This window comes from Chenopodium album, chromosome 12 (assembly GCF_948465745.1).
Source record: "Chenopodium album chromosome 12, dcCheAlbu1.1, whole genome shotgun sequence".
NCBI lineage: Eukaryota > Viridiplantae > Streptophyta > Magnoliopsida > Caryophyllales > Amaranthaceae > Chenopodium > Chenopodium album.
The window spans coordinates 5,814,519-5,827,670 of record NC_137845.1 but is presented as its reverse complement, the minus strand read 5'-3'; the positions used below and the strand labels follow the sequence as shown (position 1 = coordinate 5,827,670).

The 13,152-nt window shown below is 32.7% G+C and overlaps 2 protein-coding genes across 5 annotated transcripts; both read right to left on the bottom strand.

The window, feature by feature from the left end:
* Positions 1-337: 337 nt before the first annotated feature.
* On the bottom strand, positions 338-3,797 carry LOC145571769 (AP2-like ethylene-responsive transcription factor AIL1). Its single transcript, XM_081630803.1, has 7 exons — positions 3,270-3,797; positions 3,082-3,164; positions 2,020-2,108; positions 1,839-1,912; positions 1,658-1,708; positions 1,191-1,267; positions 338-891 (listed from the first exon to the last, which is right to left on the bottom strand). Exons 1-7 carry the CDS (start codon positions 3,755-3,757, stop codon positions 353-355), a joined length of 1,401 nt encoding a protein of 466 aa, XP_081486929.1. The 5' UTR covers positions 3,758-3,797; the 3' UTR covers positions 338-352.
* Positions 3,798-8,260: 4,463 nt separating this feature from the next.
* LOC145571768 (ubiquitin-like protein ATG12B) lies at positions 8,261-12,952 on the bottom strand. 4 transcript variants are annotated; one of them, XR_014096622.1, is made up of 7 exons: positions 12,849-12,952; positions 12,694-12,752; positions 10,531-10,599; positions 10,382-10,444; positions 9,194-9,341; positions 8,707-8,813; positions 8,261-8,602 (listed from the first exon to the last, which is right to left on the bottom strand). XR_014096622.1 is itself a non-coding variant. In XM_081630800.1 (6 exons), the coding sequence occupies exons 1-5, from the start codon at positions 12,880-12,882 to the stop codon at positions 8,754-8,756; spliced, it is 285 nt and encodes a 94-aa protein (XP_081486926.1). In that variant the 5' UTR covers positions 12,883-12,952; the 3' UTR covers positions 8,261-8,602; positions 8,707-8,753. The 4 variants fall into 4 exon arrangements, 2 of the variants coding, with proteins under 2 accessions (XP_081486926.1, XP_081486927.1); XR_014096623.1 differs by having other exon boundaries at positions 9,194-9,302; XM_081630800.1 differs by lacking the exon at positions 9,194-9,341.
* Positions 12,953-13,152: the final 200 nt, after the last annotated feature.

The following is a 13,152-nucleotide window of genomic DNA, read 5'->3' as shown; positions in this document are numbered from 1 at the left end:
TTAACATATACTATTCCTACCGTTTCAAATAATGAAGCGTTAATTTTATATTGTATAAAAGACTTGGCAAAACAAAAAATATATATAATATGTACGAGTTTACAAATTACAACCATCCGATTCATGTAAGTCAATGTCAAGACTACCAAAGTACCAATTGTTATAACAAAATACAAAATCTAACAAGCATTAAGCCGATCTAGTTGAATTAGCCCTACAATTCGACACTATCAATTTCCTACACAGTAATTGACAACTTCTGTAGCTAACTTAATTCCTCCAAAAACTATTATGGAGTACTACCTTGATTAGCTTCCTATGTTAATATATGATCCTCTAGCAAAATGTAACATTACTGTAAAACCTTGTTACATGCACATTCATTCCACAAAGCGAAGATTGGAATCTGAGGAACAACATCCAAATTATGCTTACTAAGCCGATCACCACCACCATCATTACTAATCGTGCATTCTTCATATTTCTGACCTTGTGGTGACAAGTACATTGGAGACGAGTGGCTCTCATTGATATTACTCGAAGGTAAAACCAATGACATTGTGTTATCAGGGCAATCTTGAGATCGAGTCTGATCATCACCTTGAGGGTTCCACATGATACTAGGCAAGTCATTTGAGGCATTCTCATTGCCATTTGTTATAGCAAGTGGTTGAGAACTAGCATTGTAGTCCTCTAGGCTAATCGCCGGAGGTGGAGATGATGAGTCCTTAGTTGGTGATGGCCGCTTAGCTTGATCAGCTCCAAGGAGAGTTGAGCTCGAGCATATTCTCTTGACATCGTACCTGCTTATGTCGAAATTGGTTACTGCACTTGTGCCTCTGAACTTGATAGCTGCTATGTCATACGCCTGTGCTGCTTCCTCTTGTGTGCCTAACATATGCACATGAAAATATTAAAGAAACAAGCACACCGTGATCACGAAGATCACTAGGAACGTGCATCAAGATATTTGTTAACAGAGACATGTATGTATCTTAACAAAGTAAAATGTGAAAGGTCTAAGATATTAAATTAAGGTACCAAAAATGGAATTAAACCTCGTCTACAATGTTTTTACACGTGGTTCTCTCTATAGTCAATACCGAGAAAAGTTTGCAAAAGCAAGAAGTAAATTTCCAATAAGTTATAAAGAAAAAAATTAGAAAAATAAAAGGAGAAGAAAAAATTACTAAAAGTGCCAAGGTATAAGTCCTTGTTGCCTGCTACCCTTCCAATTCGAGCCTGCCACCTTCCATGTTGATGATGTCTGAAAGCAAAGAGCAAAAAATAAACTTAGCAAATAACAGGAGAAATTGATTTTGGCACACCTTTAATTGATTTAGGCGCACCCTTATATGACAAGAGCATAGAAAATTGTGCTCTTACATAGGGGTGTGCTGAAATCATTTCCCAATAACAGGAAATTTGAGATACATCTATTTCTTTTTTTTTTATTTATTTACCAAAAATGTAAGTAAGTCCAATGCAATAGTCACATGCAAATAATATCCAATGTTATTATTCATTTTTCCCAATTATTGAATTTTATGATTGAAAATAAAAGCTGCCAACTTTGCACTATTATTAAGTATAATTATTGACTTTTACTCTTATTGTTGAAGCCTTTTAATTGTCCTCCTCTGTCACACATACATACCTTGTTACTCCTCGGTACATTGATGCTCCTCTTGAAAATCCACTGCTTTGCCTGTGTCAAACACGTCATGAACCATTTTTAAGTACTCGATCTCTTTGACGGATACTAATAGTCGTGTATGTTGATGGTGTAATTTAAACTAACTCGTTAAACTTGACGCTAAATTGAGTACGTTACGTACCTCCTTAGGTGGGCAACAAATTCTTGTCTATTCATGTTCTTCATATCTTCAAGTTCTTTCTCATAATCAGTTAGCTAGTTAGGGAGTAAAGATCAAAAGTTAAAAGTCAACGAACTCTGATTACAGTGAAATCAGTACATTTGCTTGATTAAGTAGTGTTTGACTTAAACAACGAACTTACAGGGAAATTTATATGAGTAGTTGGGCCCCAGTATTTCAGTGCTGCTAAATCATAAGCTCTAGCTGCCTTTTCTTCTTTGTCATAACCACCTGATGTATACAAACATTACCTCCATATCAATATAGTGTTAGATTGAGTAGTCATAGTTTAATATCATGGAACGATGTGTAATTTTGCCATATAAGGAGATGAACCATTAATAACTCGTCTTAATATGAGGACTATGATTCTAATAGTATTAGTACGAGTAATGATGGTGTAAATACATGAGAACGAGTAATAATCTCTCTTTTTTTTTTTTTTTTTTTTGAAGAAAAGTACGAGTAATACTCTAAAGTCTATACCATTCATATACTCTACGGTCTACATGAGGACTACTCTTATCTCATAGAATTCACTTCCTGTACAATCGATACGGACTACTCGTAGTAGATTTTATCAACACGTACATCTTTACGTTTCTTTGGAATTAGTTTTTACGAGTACAAAAGTAGTCTAAATCACAACGAACATAACAATTAAATCCAAACAAAAGAGTACTAATGTCATGGAGCACAAGAATTTAAACCAAGCTGCTTACACAAGAAGTTAACAGAGCAAAGAGTAATAGATGTGATGCAAAGTATCAAATCCAAGTCTCTGATGCCATGATGTGATTCTTATAGACTTTTACTATAACCCCTTTCAACTGTATAATTATTTAATTTTAAACCATTGGTTTATAACCAACTTTTCATTATTTCAATGCATGCAATTTGAATATAAGCAGAATAAAAAAGAAAAAAGTACACATTATTCACTATAAATGAAAATTAAGCTTTTAGTACTAATTTCAGAAGAAAGTAAGTCAAAATAAAGTTAAGGAAGTTTCACATACCAAGGTAAACTGCAATATTGAATAATTCCAAATTCCAGAAAGTGAGAAATGAGTGGAGAAAAAAAAAAAACCAGTTAGTTTCACGTGAAATTACAGAAGAAACGTATAAACCCTTCACCAATCAATAAAATTCTCAATTAATTTGTGTTTTTTTTGGAGAAAATAAAATAAAATTTAACTCTTACCTTGCCTTCCTTTCCTAGTTTGTCCTTCTTTTCTACAGCTATTATCCCATAAATGGGCCTCATATCTTCCCGTCCACCTATGCCTGGACAATATTTCGGTGTTAAAAAATGAGCGCAAAAAAAAAATAAAAAAAAATAAAAATTGTGACATTAATTTTTGAGACGGAAAAGGAAAAATAAAAACATACTTGGTAACTCCGCGATACTGAGATGTTCTATGACCGAATGTGTCAAGTGATTTTCTAGGGACGAGTTCTCTACCACCATTAAGCAACTTAGCTTGACCTCGTTTCTTGACATCGGTCACCTCTTCGAGCCCTACCATCGGGCTAACAGACAGTGAAAGCGGTTGGGGTTGAACACCATTGTCGATGCCACTAAAATGAGTGGTCGTAGTGTGTTCAACCGTTGGCGGGGTTTGCCTTAGCCAGGATTTGAACTGAGAGATGGCCGCCCCGTCAAAGGGGGATGATGAGTAGTGGCATTGAAGAGGTTGCGCGCCGCTAAGAAGTTGACCTCTACTTTCACCACACGCCTCGCCTTGAGGGTCGGGAGGATAAGGGCATGCTTGGATTGAGAGCGGATTATTTGAGGAGAATTGGTCTTGGGGAAGTGCATTTACGTTGATAACCATTTTGTTTTCTTGGTCTTGAGAAGTTGAGTAACAACATCCCATAAAATCTTCTAGCTTTGGTTGCTCATCATTTTCATACTTCCACTCTAAATTTTCCAAAATATAAAATCATTATTAAATTAATCTCCATGAAAATTTTTAAAAATTTTACTTTTTTATTGTACCAAAAATAATGCATTTATTTGGGCATGCAAGTATGCAACATATAGAATAATTAAACTAGACTATACTGTAAATGTTAGGTAGGGCAATTTTTACAAAGGTTAACTTGGGTAATTATTTAAAGATGATAATGGACAAAGAACATAAAATTTGTGTACAAGATATAAATATAGACCATAAAATTTGTGTACAAGATTTAAATATAGACAATAAAAATTTTTACCCGTGTCTTATCGGGGAAAAAAGGGTTACTTAAAATAAAAATGTTGCAACTAAAAAAAACGAACCTTGAAGTTGAGGGTGGGAGATAGTAAAAGGAAGGTCGTGAAGACCGTCGTTAAGGGCGGTAGCAAAGAGGGAGCCATCAGAGCGAAGAGGCATAAATGAGGTGGCGTTGTTGTTACGGTGTGGCGGCGAAGACGGTGTCGAATTTCCATGATCAACCAGTTGCTCTTGGTGGTGTGAGTTATGAGCATCATTATCATTAACTATATGGTGATGAAGGTGAGGGTGTGGAGTGAGAGAAAATCCTAACCAATTGCTCATTTTTTGTTGTTGTTGTTGTTTATGTTTGTGTATAGGTAGTAAAATTTGCAAGTGTATATTGTAGAAAGAAGCTCAAAGTTCTAAGAAATTGGGGAAACCGACCCACAACTCTCTCTGTCATCAGGACTTCATAAATCTAATGTTAGACAATATGAAAGACAAATTAAATTCAAACTTGGTCCTTACTACCTTTCAATTTATCTGACGTTTTTTTTTTTTTTAACTTTTTCATACTAACCTTCTTTGGGAATAAGCTCATTTGTGAATTGGTTTATATTATTTGAGTATTATTAATTTTTTATATCTTTAGTACGACTGTACGAGTAGATACATACTTCCTCCGTTTTTATTTAGTTACAACACACCCCTTTGACACATATATTAAGGAAGATATTAGATTAGGTAAACGGATAAATTAATTTACAAAATTTTAACACCTATAAAAGAAATGGATAAGTTGCTACGGTTTAACTTTCATAGCTTAATTCATTCGTTTACCTAGTTTAATCACCTCATCGATAAGCGTGATAAAAGGTGTGTTGCAAGTATAAAAAAACAGGGGAAGTATGATTTATAAGATTTATCATTATTTAAAATTCTAGTATAGTATAGATTTAGAGAGTCTCTTCTATACACCCGGGTTTTTTGCTCATTAATTTTTGCTTATTTATTAAATGAGCAATTTTTTTTTTTTTTTTTGCTCATTTATTAAATGAGCAAATAATCTGTGTGTATATAATAAATTCTAATAAACTTACACTCGAGCCCTCACAACTCAGTTGCGAAATATGGAGTAAAGCATTTGTATTACTATACAAGTAAAGGGATAATAAGTATTAATGGATTTTTCAGAGTGTCACTTTACGAATAATAACTAAATAATTGTTTTCTTGTTCATGTAAATTGATTGTATTAGTAATTAATTGTTAGCTGATTGTATTAGTTGGTTTACATAAAAATGTTTGATACACGTACTTGTACTCGCTAATTATTATAGACTTCTTATACTGAGAAAAGGGTCCTTAACTATGTAACACAAAGTGGATGTCCAATTTGTTAACCAATAAGAAAATCATACTACAAAATGGAGTAATAACAAGATTAAAAATATTCTTGGGTATCGTTCCTTGAATGAAACATCCCTCTCCCTTCCCCCCTTTCAGTCGTTGCAGGGGTAGCCTTAATTCAGACAGCAACAAATAACAAAGATCAGAGCGACTTGGAGGATTTTATCCACTGTGTTTGCATCTATTTTAGCTTATTGTAACCTCAAATCTAGACCATCCAAATAAACCATATCAAATAAATCAACGGTTGATAAGTGCAAAAATATGGTGGTGTGCAGTGTAAGAACAATAGGTAAAGTATACCTGATCCATGATCAAGCAGGAAAACACTTCTTTTGTATAAACCGTTGAATTTTAATTATCATTTTTAATAGTGTAGTAGTATAAGATATTATTGAGGAGGAAGTCAAATAAATATGCATAATTTGATGGTCCAATATTCACACTACTTTATCATAAACTAAGATATGATAAAATTAATAAATGGGAAGAAGCCAAAAAGGGAAGGGAAAACGTAGGTTACTTCTACGACTACTAGTCCTTGGAAGTTAGAAGAGAGGAAAAGAAGGCACCAATGGAGAGTTGCAATTTGGTGTTGGATGGTGTGGGGGATCAGCTTAACCCACACCCACACATGGGTTTGGGAGGTGAGTTGTGCCTCCTCTAGTCATTGGACTCGGTCTTACTGTTATAGAATCAACTACTCGGACTTTATTCGGCATGGGAGGACTGTTCTCGACCGTACCTAAAGTATCTGATTTGAACTTAAAATTAACCCGAACTAGTTTTAATCGAGAATAATCTAATCTGAACGGCCTAATTGTCACTTCCAACAAAAAAAAAAAAAAAAAAAAACGAGTATATAAATTTTTTTTTTTTTTTTTTAAAACACGAGTATATAAATTAGTAAAACATATCATGGGTTATTAACATATAAGGCAATAGAAGATAGAACTAAAGAGACCTAACTAACAAGACGGACTCGTGCACGATTGTTTGAATTGAATTATCTGGATTAGGGATCCGATTTTAAATGAAATCCAAACAGATTTAACTTGATATGAAATTAGTCAAAACCCAATGATGATTGATATGAAAGTTTAGATAAACAATAGCAAAGCTATGACTGACTTAGGCCCTGTTTTTTTGAGCTTCTGGGCAGAGCAGAGTAGGGGTTAGCAGAACAGAGCAGGTTAAATTTCAGCATAGCAGAACAGATTAGATTTCAGGATAGCAGAGCAGAGCCGAGCCGAGCAGATTTCAACATTATTATTAATACTATTATTAATGTTATTATTATTAATGTTGTTGTTGTTGTTGTTATTATTATTATTATTATTATTATTATTATTATTATTATTTTATTTTTTTTATTATTTTTATTATTATTATTATTATTAATACTATTATTAATGTTATTATTATTAATGTTGTTATTATTATTATTATTACTATTATTATTAATACTATTATTAATGTTATTATTATTAATGTTGTTGTTATTACTATTACTAAGTGCATATACCATTGATTTAGGTGAGTGAAAACATAAATATATGTATACCACATTTAACATATGTTAATAGTAGAAAGATAAAAGACAACGGTTTACTAATATTTATTTCACAAAAATTTTAAAATAAAATGATTTAATGAGTAATAATGATTTTACTTATAAATTTGTCTTAATCATATATTTTATACCCTAAATATAATAATGATATACAAAGTACTACTTGAAAACAACCTCTTTTTTTTAATTCTTAAATTGTATGGAAAGATTTGAAAAATAATTCAACTCAATAAACTAACAATCAATACACACATACATATAATGTTTCTACACATTGTGATTCTAATATCAAATGTTTATAAAAAAAATTGTTATTATTATTATTTATTTTTTTGAAAGAATTGTTATAATTATTAGAAATTATTAATTAATAATATTATTAAATATTAATTCTTAATAGTTTGAATTATTAAATATTAATAATGATAACTATTATTATTAATTATTATTATGATTAATAAATATTAATTATCATTAATATTAATAATTATTAAAATTATTTTATTAATAAATTATTATAATTATTCAAAATAATAAATTATTATCATCAATACAATATTAATTACTATTATTATTGAATATTAATTATTATTATTGTTATTATTAATTATTATTTGAAAATAGAGTAGAGCAGAGCAGATTTGATTTGAGCAGAGCAAAGCAGCTCTAAAGAACGGAGCCTAAGTGAGCTCAATCCTCAATTCTAAATAGTTCCTAAATGTTCACCCTTTAAAAACTTAATATAAACAGCCTTATTTATATATGGTAATTGGTGTTTTTCACCTCATTTATCATGGACTCAAAGCTATAGTTTTTCTCTAAGACTCGTCGAAAATAGCCGAATGGTTCAGTTAATTTGGTATAGACCTACCCGAATCCAATAATCCAAGCCAGAACTGTAAAGGACATGAGTCGTCTTATCTGAGGCTTAGAAGTGGGTGGTTGGTTCAATTTCACAAAACTTATTAGCATAAACATTGCCTAAATTGTTGGCCAGAGTCAGAGACAACATCAAGTTACCAAGGATGTCATTTTAAACTACTGTTTTACACCATTTTAATTTAATTGCATTCACTTGCAATTATAGTGCAGTTAAATTAGATTCTGCCAGAGCCAGATTATTAGTTGAATCCAAGTAATTGAAAATAAAGCACCTTTACTGGAGAGTTTTAAATCAGGAAAAAAGGAAAATGAGCGCTAAGCAGAACTGGAGTTTTCACAAAGCAAACTAATCGGCCTTTTTACAGACATTTAGTTTCAAAGAAAGAAAGAAAGGAAAACGAACAAGATGCAGGACTGAAGTTTTTACAAAACTAATTCTTTGGCTTTTTACAAAAATTAAAAAAAATCATGTCAACTTTACAAGTGAAATCAAGAAAAAATATTGTGTATTGCTGCATTATGACACACTAAACGTAGACAGAGAGAACCAGCATGCTTCAGAAAGACACAAATCAAAATCTATCAGCTAAACCATCACCTTGAGATTTTCCCCATATAGCAGCGAAGAACTTCATTAAGCAAGCTGAATGTACATTTCTGATCAATTCAAGAAAATCATGATAAATATACAGGTAACTTTGAACTGAATTATCTTTCATGGTTCACTCCTAGAAAAAAAATACTGGAGAATCTAAACTTACTGGTAATATGATATAGCCATAACAACAATCAGACATCACCACCAAAGTCAGCCCCAAGCCATGGAACAAGCATAATTGACAACCAGCTTACCATCAATTCCGAAGTTCTGCAATGATATCAAGAGTTAGCTGTTTATAAGTTGCTTCAATACAGCAAATTCTTAATCATCTTAATCCCCCCCCCCCCCCCCCCCCCCTCTTTAGGTGGTGAAGGGGAAAGAGTGTCGGGTGCAGGCAGTGGTAGCTAGCCCAGAAGATTGGCATAGTGATACAGAAGAAACACCATATTACAGAGGTCCTAATACCATCAAACTAAGCAGTATTTGGATGATTAAATATGTAGTACTATTCAGCTAATTATCAGTCACACGAAACTATCTCAAACACCACAAACTCCTCTTGGTCTCACCCGATCAATTTCTAAGATGTGCACGCAACTGTTCGATATAGTTGCTAAGTAAAACTAAAGATACCTGAATTACCTTACCGTGACATAAGATTTCACAAATAGGTTGGCGGAATTAGAAATTTGTTCTACAGGTGGTCTCTCTACACTGTCAAGGAGCTTCAAAAGAAGTTCACACGTGATATAAACTCTGTATGCAATCAACAAGCTGATCAGGCAACATAGACTCCTGGAGACCATAAACATAAGAATTTTATGGAACAAAATTCCATCAAACTTTTAAGAGCACTAAGCTAACCCTCAGAATTCAGGCATTCAGCACATATGCGCTTTCCACACAGAACACTAAGGACACACACACACCAAAGGCATTCAATACTGAGGCCTGCCAATTTGACAGCAAATTGAGTTCATGCACTAATTGACCACTTAGGTCAGGTCAACTCCACAGGCTACTGCCATTGCCCACTATAAAAGAGCTCATTTCTACATAATCAGACATAAGTGAATGATAAAAATATTATGTAGAAGCTAATGAGATCAAACCAACTTCCTGTATTACAATCCTAAGACACTGAAACAATTGCACCCATAAAGTATTCCAATGGAGAGGATTACAAAATTGTAAACACTGAATAAGGTTGGTGATCTTGGCATTTTGGGAACAAGACCTAATTATTGAAATGGACTCAGCTTCACATTATTTCAAATCAATATCTATACTACTAGTAATATAATTTATTTATTTTTAAAAAGAAAAAGAAAAAGAAAAAGAAAAAGAAGAAAAAAGTGTTCCTAGCAATGTCTATGTGTCACATGGGCACATGGCACTCTCCTCATATGCAAATGTTTCAAATTCAAACAATCCCCTCAATTTAAAAATGATTGTTGCTACTAAGTATCAAACATGCAACTTGTAAAAGGAAAAATGAGAGCTTAACCATCAATACATTATAACATCATTGTTAAATATTTCAAATCAAACGATAATAAAGTTTGAAAGATTTAAGCAAGTAGTAAAACATCTTACATTTTTTTTGGTAATAACAAGAGAGTATTACAAACATCTTCTACCCTAATTTCTTGTAGAAATTATATAATCTAAAGCTAAAATTTCTTTTCCAAACTGTAGTAATAGTTAAATCTAATGCAAATATGTTTATCAAACCTTCAATGCACAGGAAGCCATAGAGCAATAAATATCCAACAATCTCTAATCCTATCAAGATCTTAAACTCATTTTCTCCCATCAAGCAAAACACAACTTACATTGTAGAGATCTATCACTGATTCATCTGGATTTGGAGAAAAGGCACTGTTGATGTAAACAAACTGTACACAGACACCCAAAAGGAAAAGGAAAAAAGATAAATTATTTATTTCAGGCATGGAAAAAAAAAGGCATAAAAGCCACCTACCAAGGTATCTTTGTGAAGTTGACGACGTAAAAAATCAATAACACTAGCAAATTTATCGGTGCCAGAAACCTGAAAGAAGTAAACAATGTTTAGGAAAAAGAACAGAGAACAGAGAGTTGAGTGAAGAACAAATATAATAAACTGTTTCTCATTCTTTATTGCAAAAAATTAATCAACAACCAAGCGGATAAACCACACAAAAAATTGTAAAAGATGATTTCTTAGAACAAATAATCCCCAAAAAAAAAAAAAAAAACATCTTTAATATTCAGCGGGCACAACAATTATTTCCCATTAGTGCAGCACTTGTCTACATTTCAGATACAATATTGGATTGACAAGTTATTTCCACATAAATAGATACAGGGAATGAAGGATATCTCATACAAAGGTAGACATAGAGAGAAACAGAGAAGTCATCCAAAGCTGCTATGACAGAAAGTGACAACAATTATACGTGTAAGATATTGCTATGACAGAAAGTGACAACAATTATAAAAACCATGAAAGAGAGCATTGGCAATTTAAAATTTTCATATTTGGTTACAACTGCAAATATGTAATCTTGTCAATAATACTTTGTCTGTCAGTTTTTCACATATAGCATACCAAAAAAACAAAAAAAAAAAATCACAGGTAGAGAAACTATGTAAATTGGTCTGTTATATTTCTATACATTCAATCAAATTACACATAGCATCAGTTACACTAAAGAACTTAAAATTTGACCATCACTAGAGCTGATGAATAATACCAAGCCATCTTTTGAACTGATAAGTTAGATCATAATAGCCTGCATTCACACAAAGTTCAATTAAAAGTGTCTAGTGTTGCGCCTTGCCCAATCTAAGCAATCTGATTATGTTAGATTGTTAGTAGCATTGTCTCACTTAAAAGTTGTGGTAACAGAAAAGGCCCCTTATGACAGCCCAGAATATTTGATGTTCTGCTACACAGAAACTGCTACGGTGTTACCAGCCCACCACAGTCATAAACTGACACCAATTGCAACTTCTTCCCCCTTTAACTTAAATACAACCTCACCAGAATACCATATTTGATAGAAAAGTGATATCTTGTGGTAATCTATTAATAAAAGTCCACTTTCATCCCTCAGTCTAATTGTTCCATTTAAGGGTTTCAGGGATCCCAATATATGCTATATCGCTCAATTGTTGTCTTTGAAGAGTGTCAATGACAATTTATTAAATAGAAAGTCTCCACAATTTATAATGATCACTAAGCCACAACAAAGACTTAGCGTGGTGATTCCTTGAGTACACTTTGCCAGTCAAACTTTTGTTGTGTTGTTATGCCCAGGACTAAAGCCATTGTTGAGGATAAACTCTAGCATACTCATACCATCCGGAATGACCCCCCCCCCCCCTCCTCTTCTTATGGTTTGCTGTCTCTGTTTATACACAGAAATATACGGCATATATAAATACCAAATCATATACAAGTAAACACTAATCCGCAATTTCTTAACCTTGTAGAGGTAAATGAATATCAAAGTCTCTCAAAGACAGGTTAACAAATTTCTACTTGATCTATAAATTACCATAATCTTCCTACATCTTCGACTAGACAAGCTACATTGCTCCTCTCCTACACATTGATACTTCACACACAATGCTATCTTTGCTCTTTGGCTCTTCACCCTTACATGAGACTCCTTTTGCCATTGTATTCCCATATATTCCACTTTCCATACAATCTTGATCGAATCTATATCCTAAACGGAATCAGTTATGCCAAAAGATTTTTTAATTATGCCGTTCTTTGCCCTTATAATCATGATTGAGAAGCCCTAACCCATCCCAATCAGCTCATTTTCAACGAAAACGTGATCAGAACAACGAATTAGGTAAAACGCTTTGAAGCACCTAATCCCTCTTCCTACCATTAATAGACCTGCCCTTAGTCCTAAGAAATACACATAAGATCATAATTCATAACCACACTCGGCAAAATCTTGATCATCCCAATTTTATAAATTCATAATCATAATACAATAAACTTTATTAATGGTCACACTTCCATTCATAAAAACTTGAGGATTAAAGAAAAATAGAATACCCTTTTCATCAATTCACAAATTCTAGGTATTCAGATGAATTAAAACAAAAAATTAACAAAAACCCAGAAGAAAAAAGGGAAGACCTTGAATTTTTGTTGCTTGAGAATGGGAGCATCACCAGTAGCCCTCAAGTGAATAACAACTGCAATATACAAAAACACCCAATAAAAATTAGAAGCAGCAAATTAATCAAGATAATAAGGGAAAGAATATCAAAATATTTAAGGAAAATGGTGACCCTTTCGAACGGCACTGGGGGATTCGGAAGCCATGGGAAAGAAGCTTCGATCAATAAATCTACTGTATATCTATTCTATTATTCTATACCCCTTTATAAAAGTGCCGAGCAAATGAATAGTTGCTGACGAAATTGCCCTCCCTATTTTCTTTTTTAATAATTTTTTTTTTGCTAAACGGAATGAAATGCTATTGATAGTCTTGAACAAAAAAATTCTCGTTCAGAGCATCATCACTCGTGGTATAATTTTATACCACGGTGTAAAAACTCATTAAAAACATGTAATTTTTTTACTACATTGATG

Excerpts from the sequence above, each read along its gene's own strand:
- LOC145571769 (XM_081630803.1), bottom strand. The coding sequence starts at position 3,757 with ATGGGATGTTGTTACTCAACTTCTCAAGACCAAGAAAACAAAATGGTT. Across the intron at positions 1,709-1,838 it reads TTTGTTGCCCACCTAAGGAG|GCAAAGCAGTGGATTTTCAA; the intron begins GTACGTAACGTA and ends TGTTTGACACAG. Across the intron at positions 892-1,190 it reads CTTATACCTTGGCACTTTTA|GCACACAAGAGGAAGCAGCA; the intron begins GTAATTTTTTCT and ends TGCATATGTTAG.
- LOC145571768 (XM_081630800.1), bottom strand. The coding sequence starts at position 12,882 with ATGGCTTCCGAATCCCCCAGTGCCGTTCGAAAGG. Across the intron at positions 12,753-12,848 it reads CCCCAGTGCCGTTCGAAAGG|TTGTTATTCACTTGAGGGCT; the intron begins GTCACCATTTTC and ends TGTATATTGCAG. Across the intron at positions 8,814-10,381 it reads CAGTGATAGATCTCTACAAT|AACTTCGGAATTGATGGTAA; the intron begins GTAAGTTGTGTT and ends ATATCATTGCAG.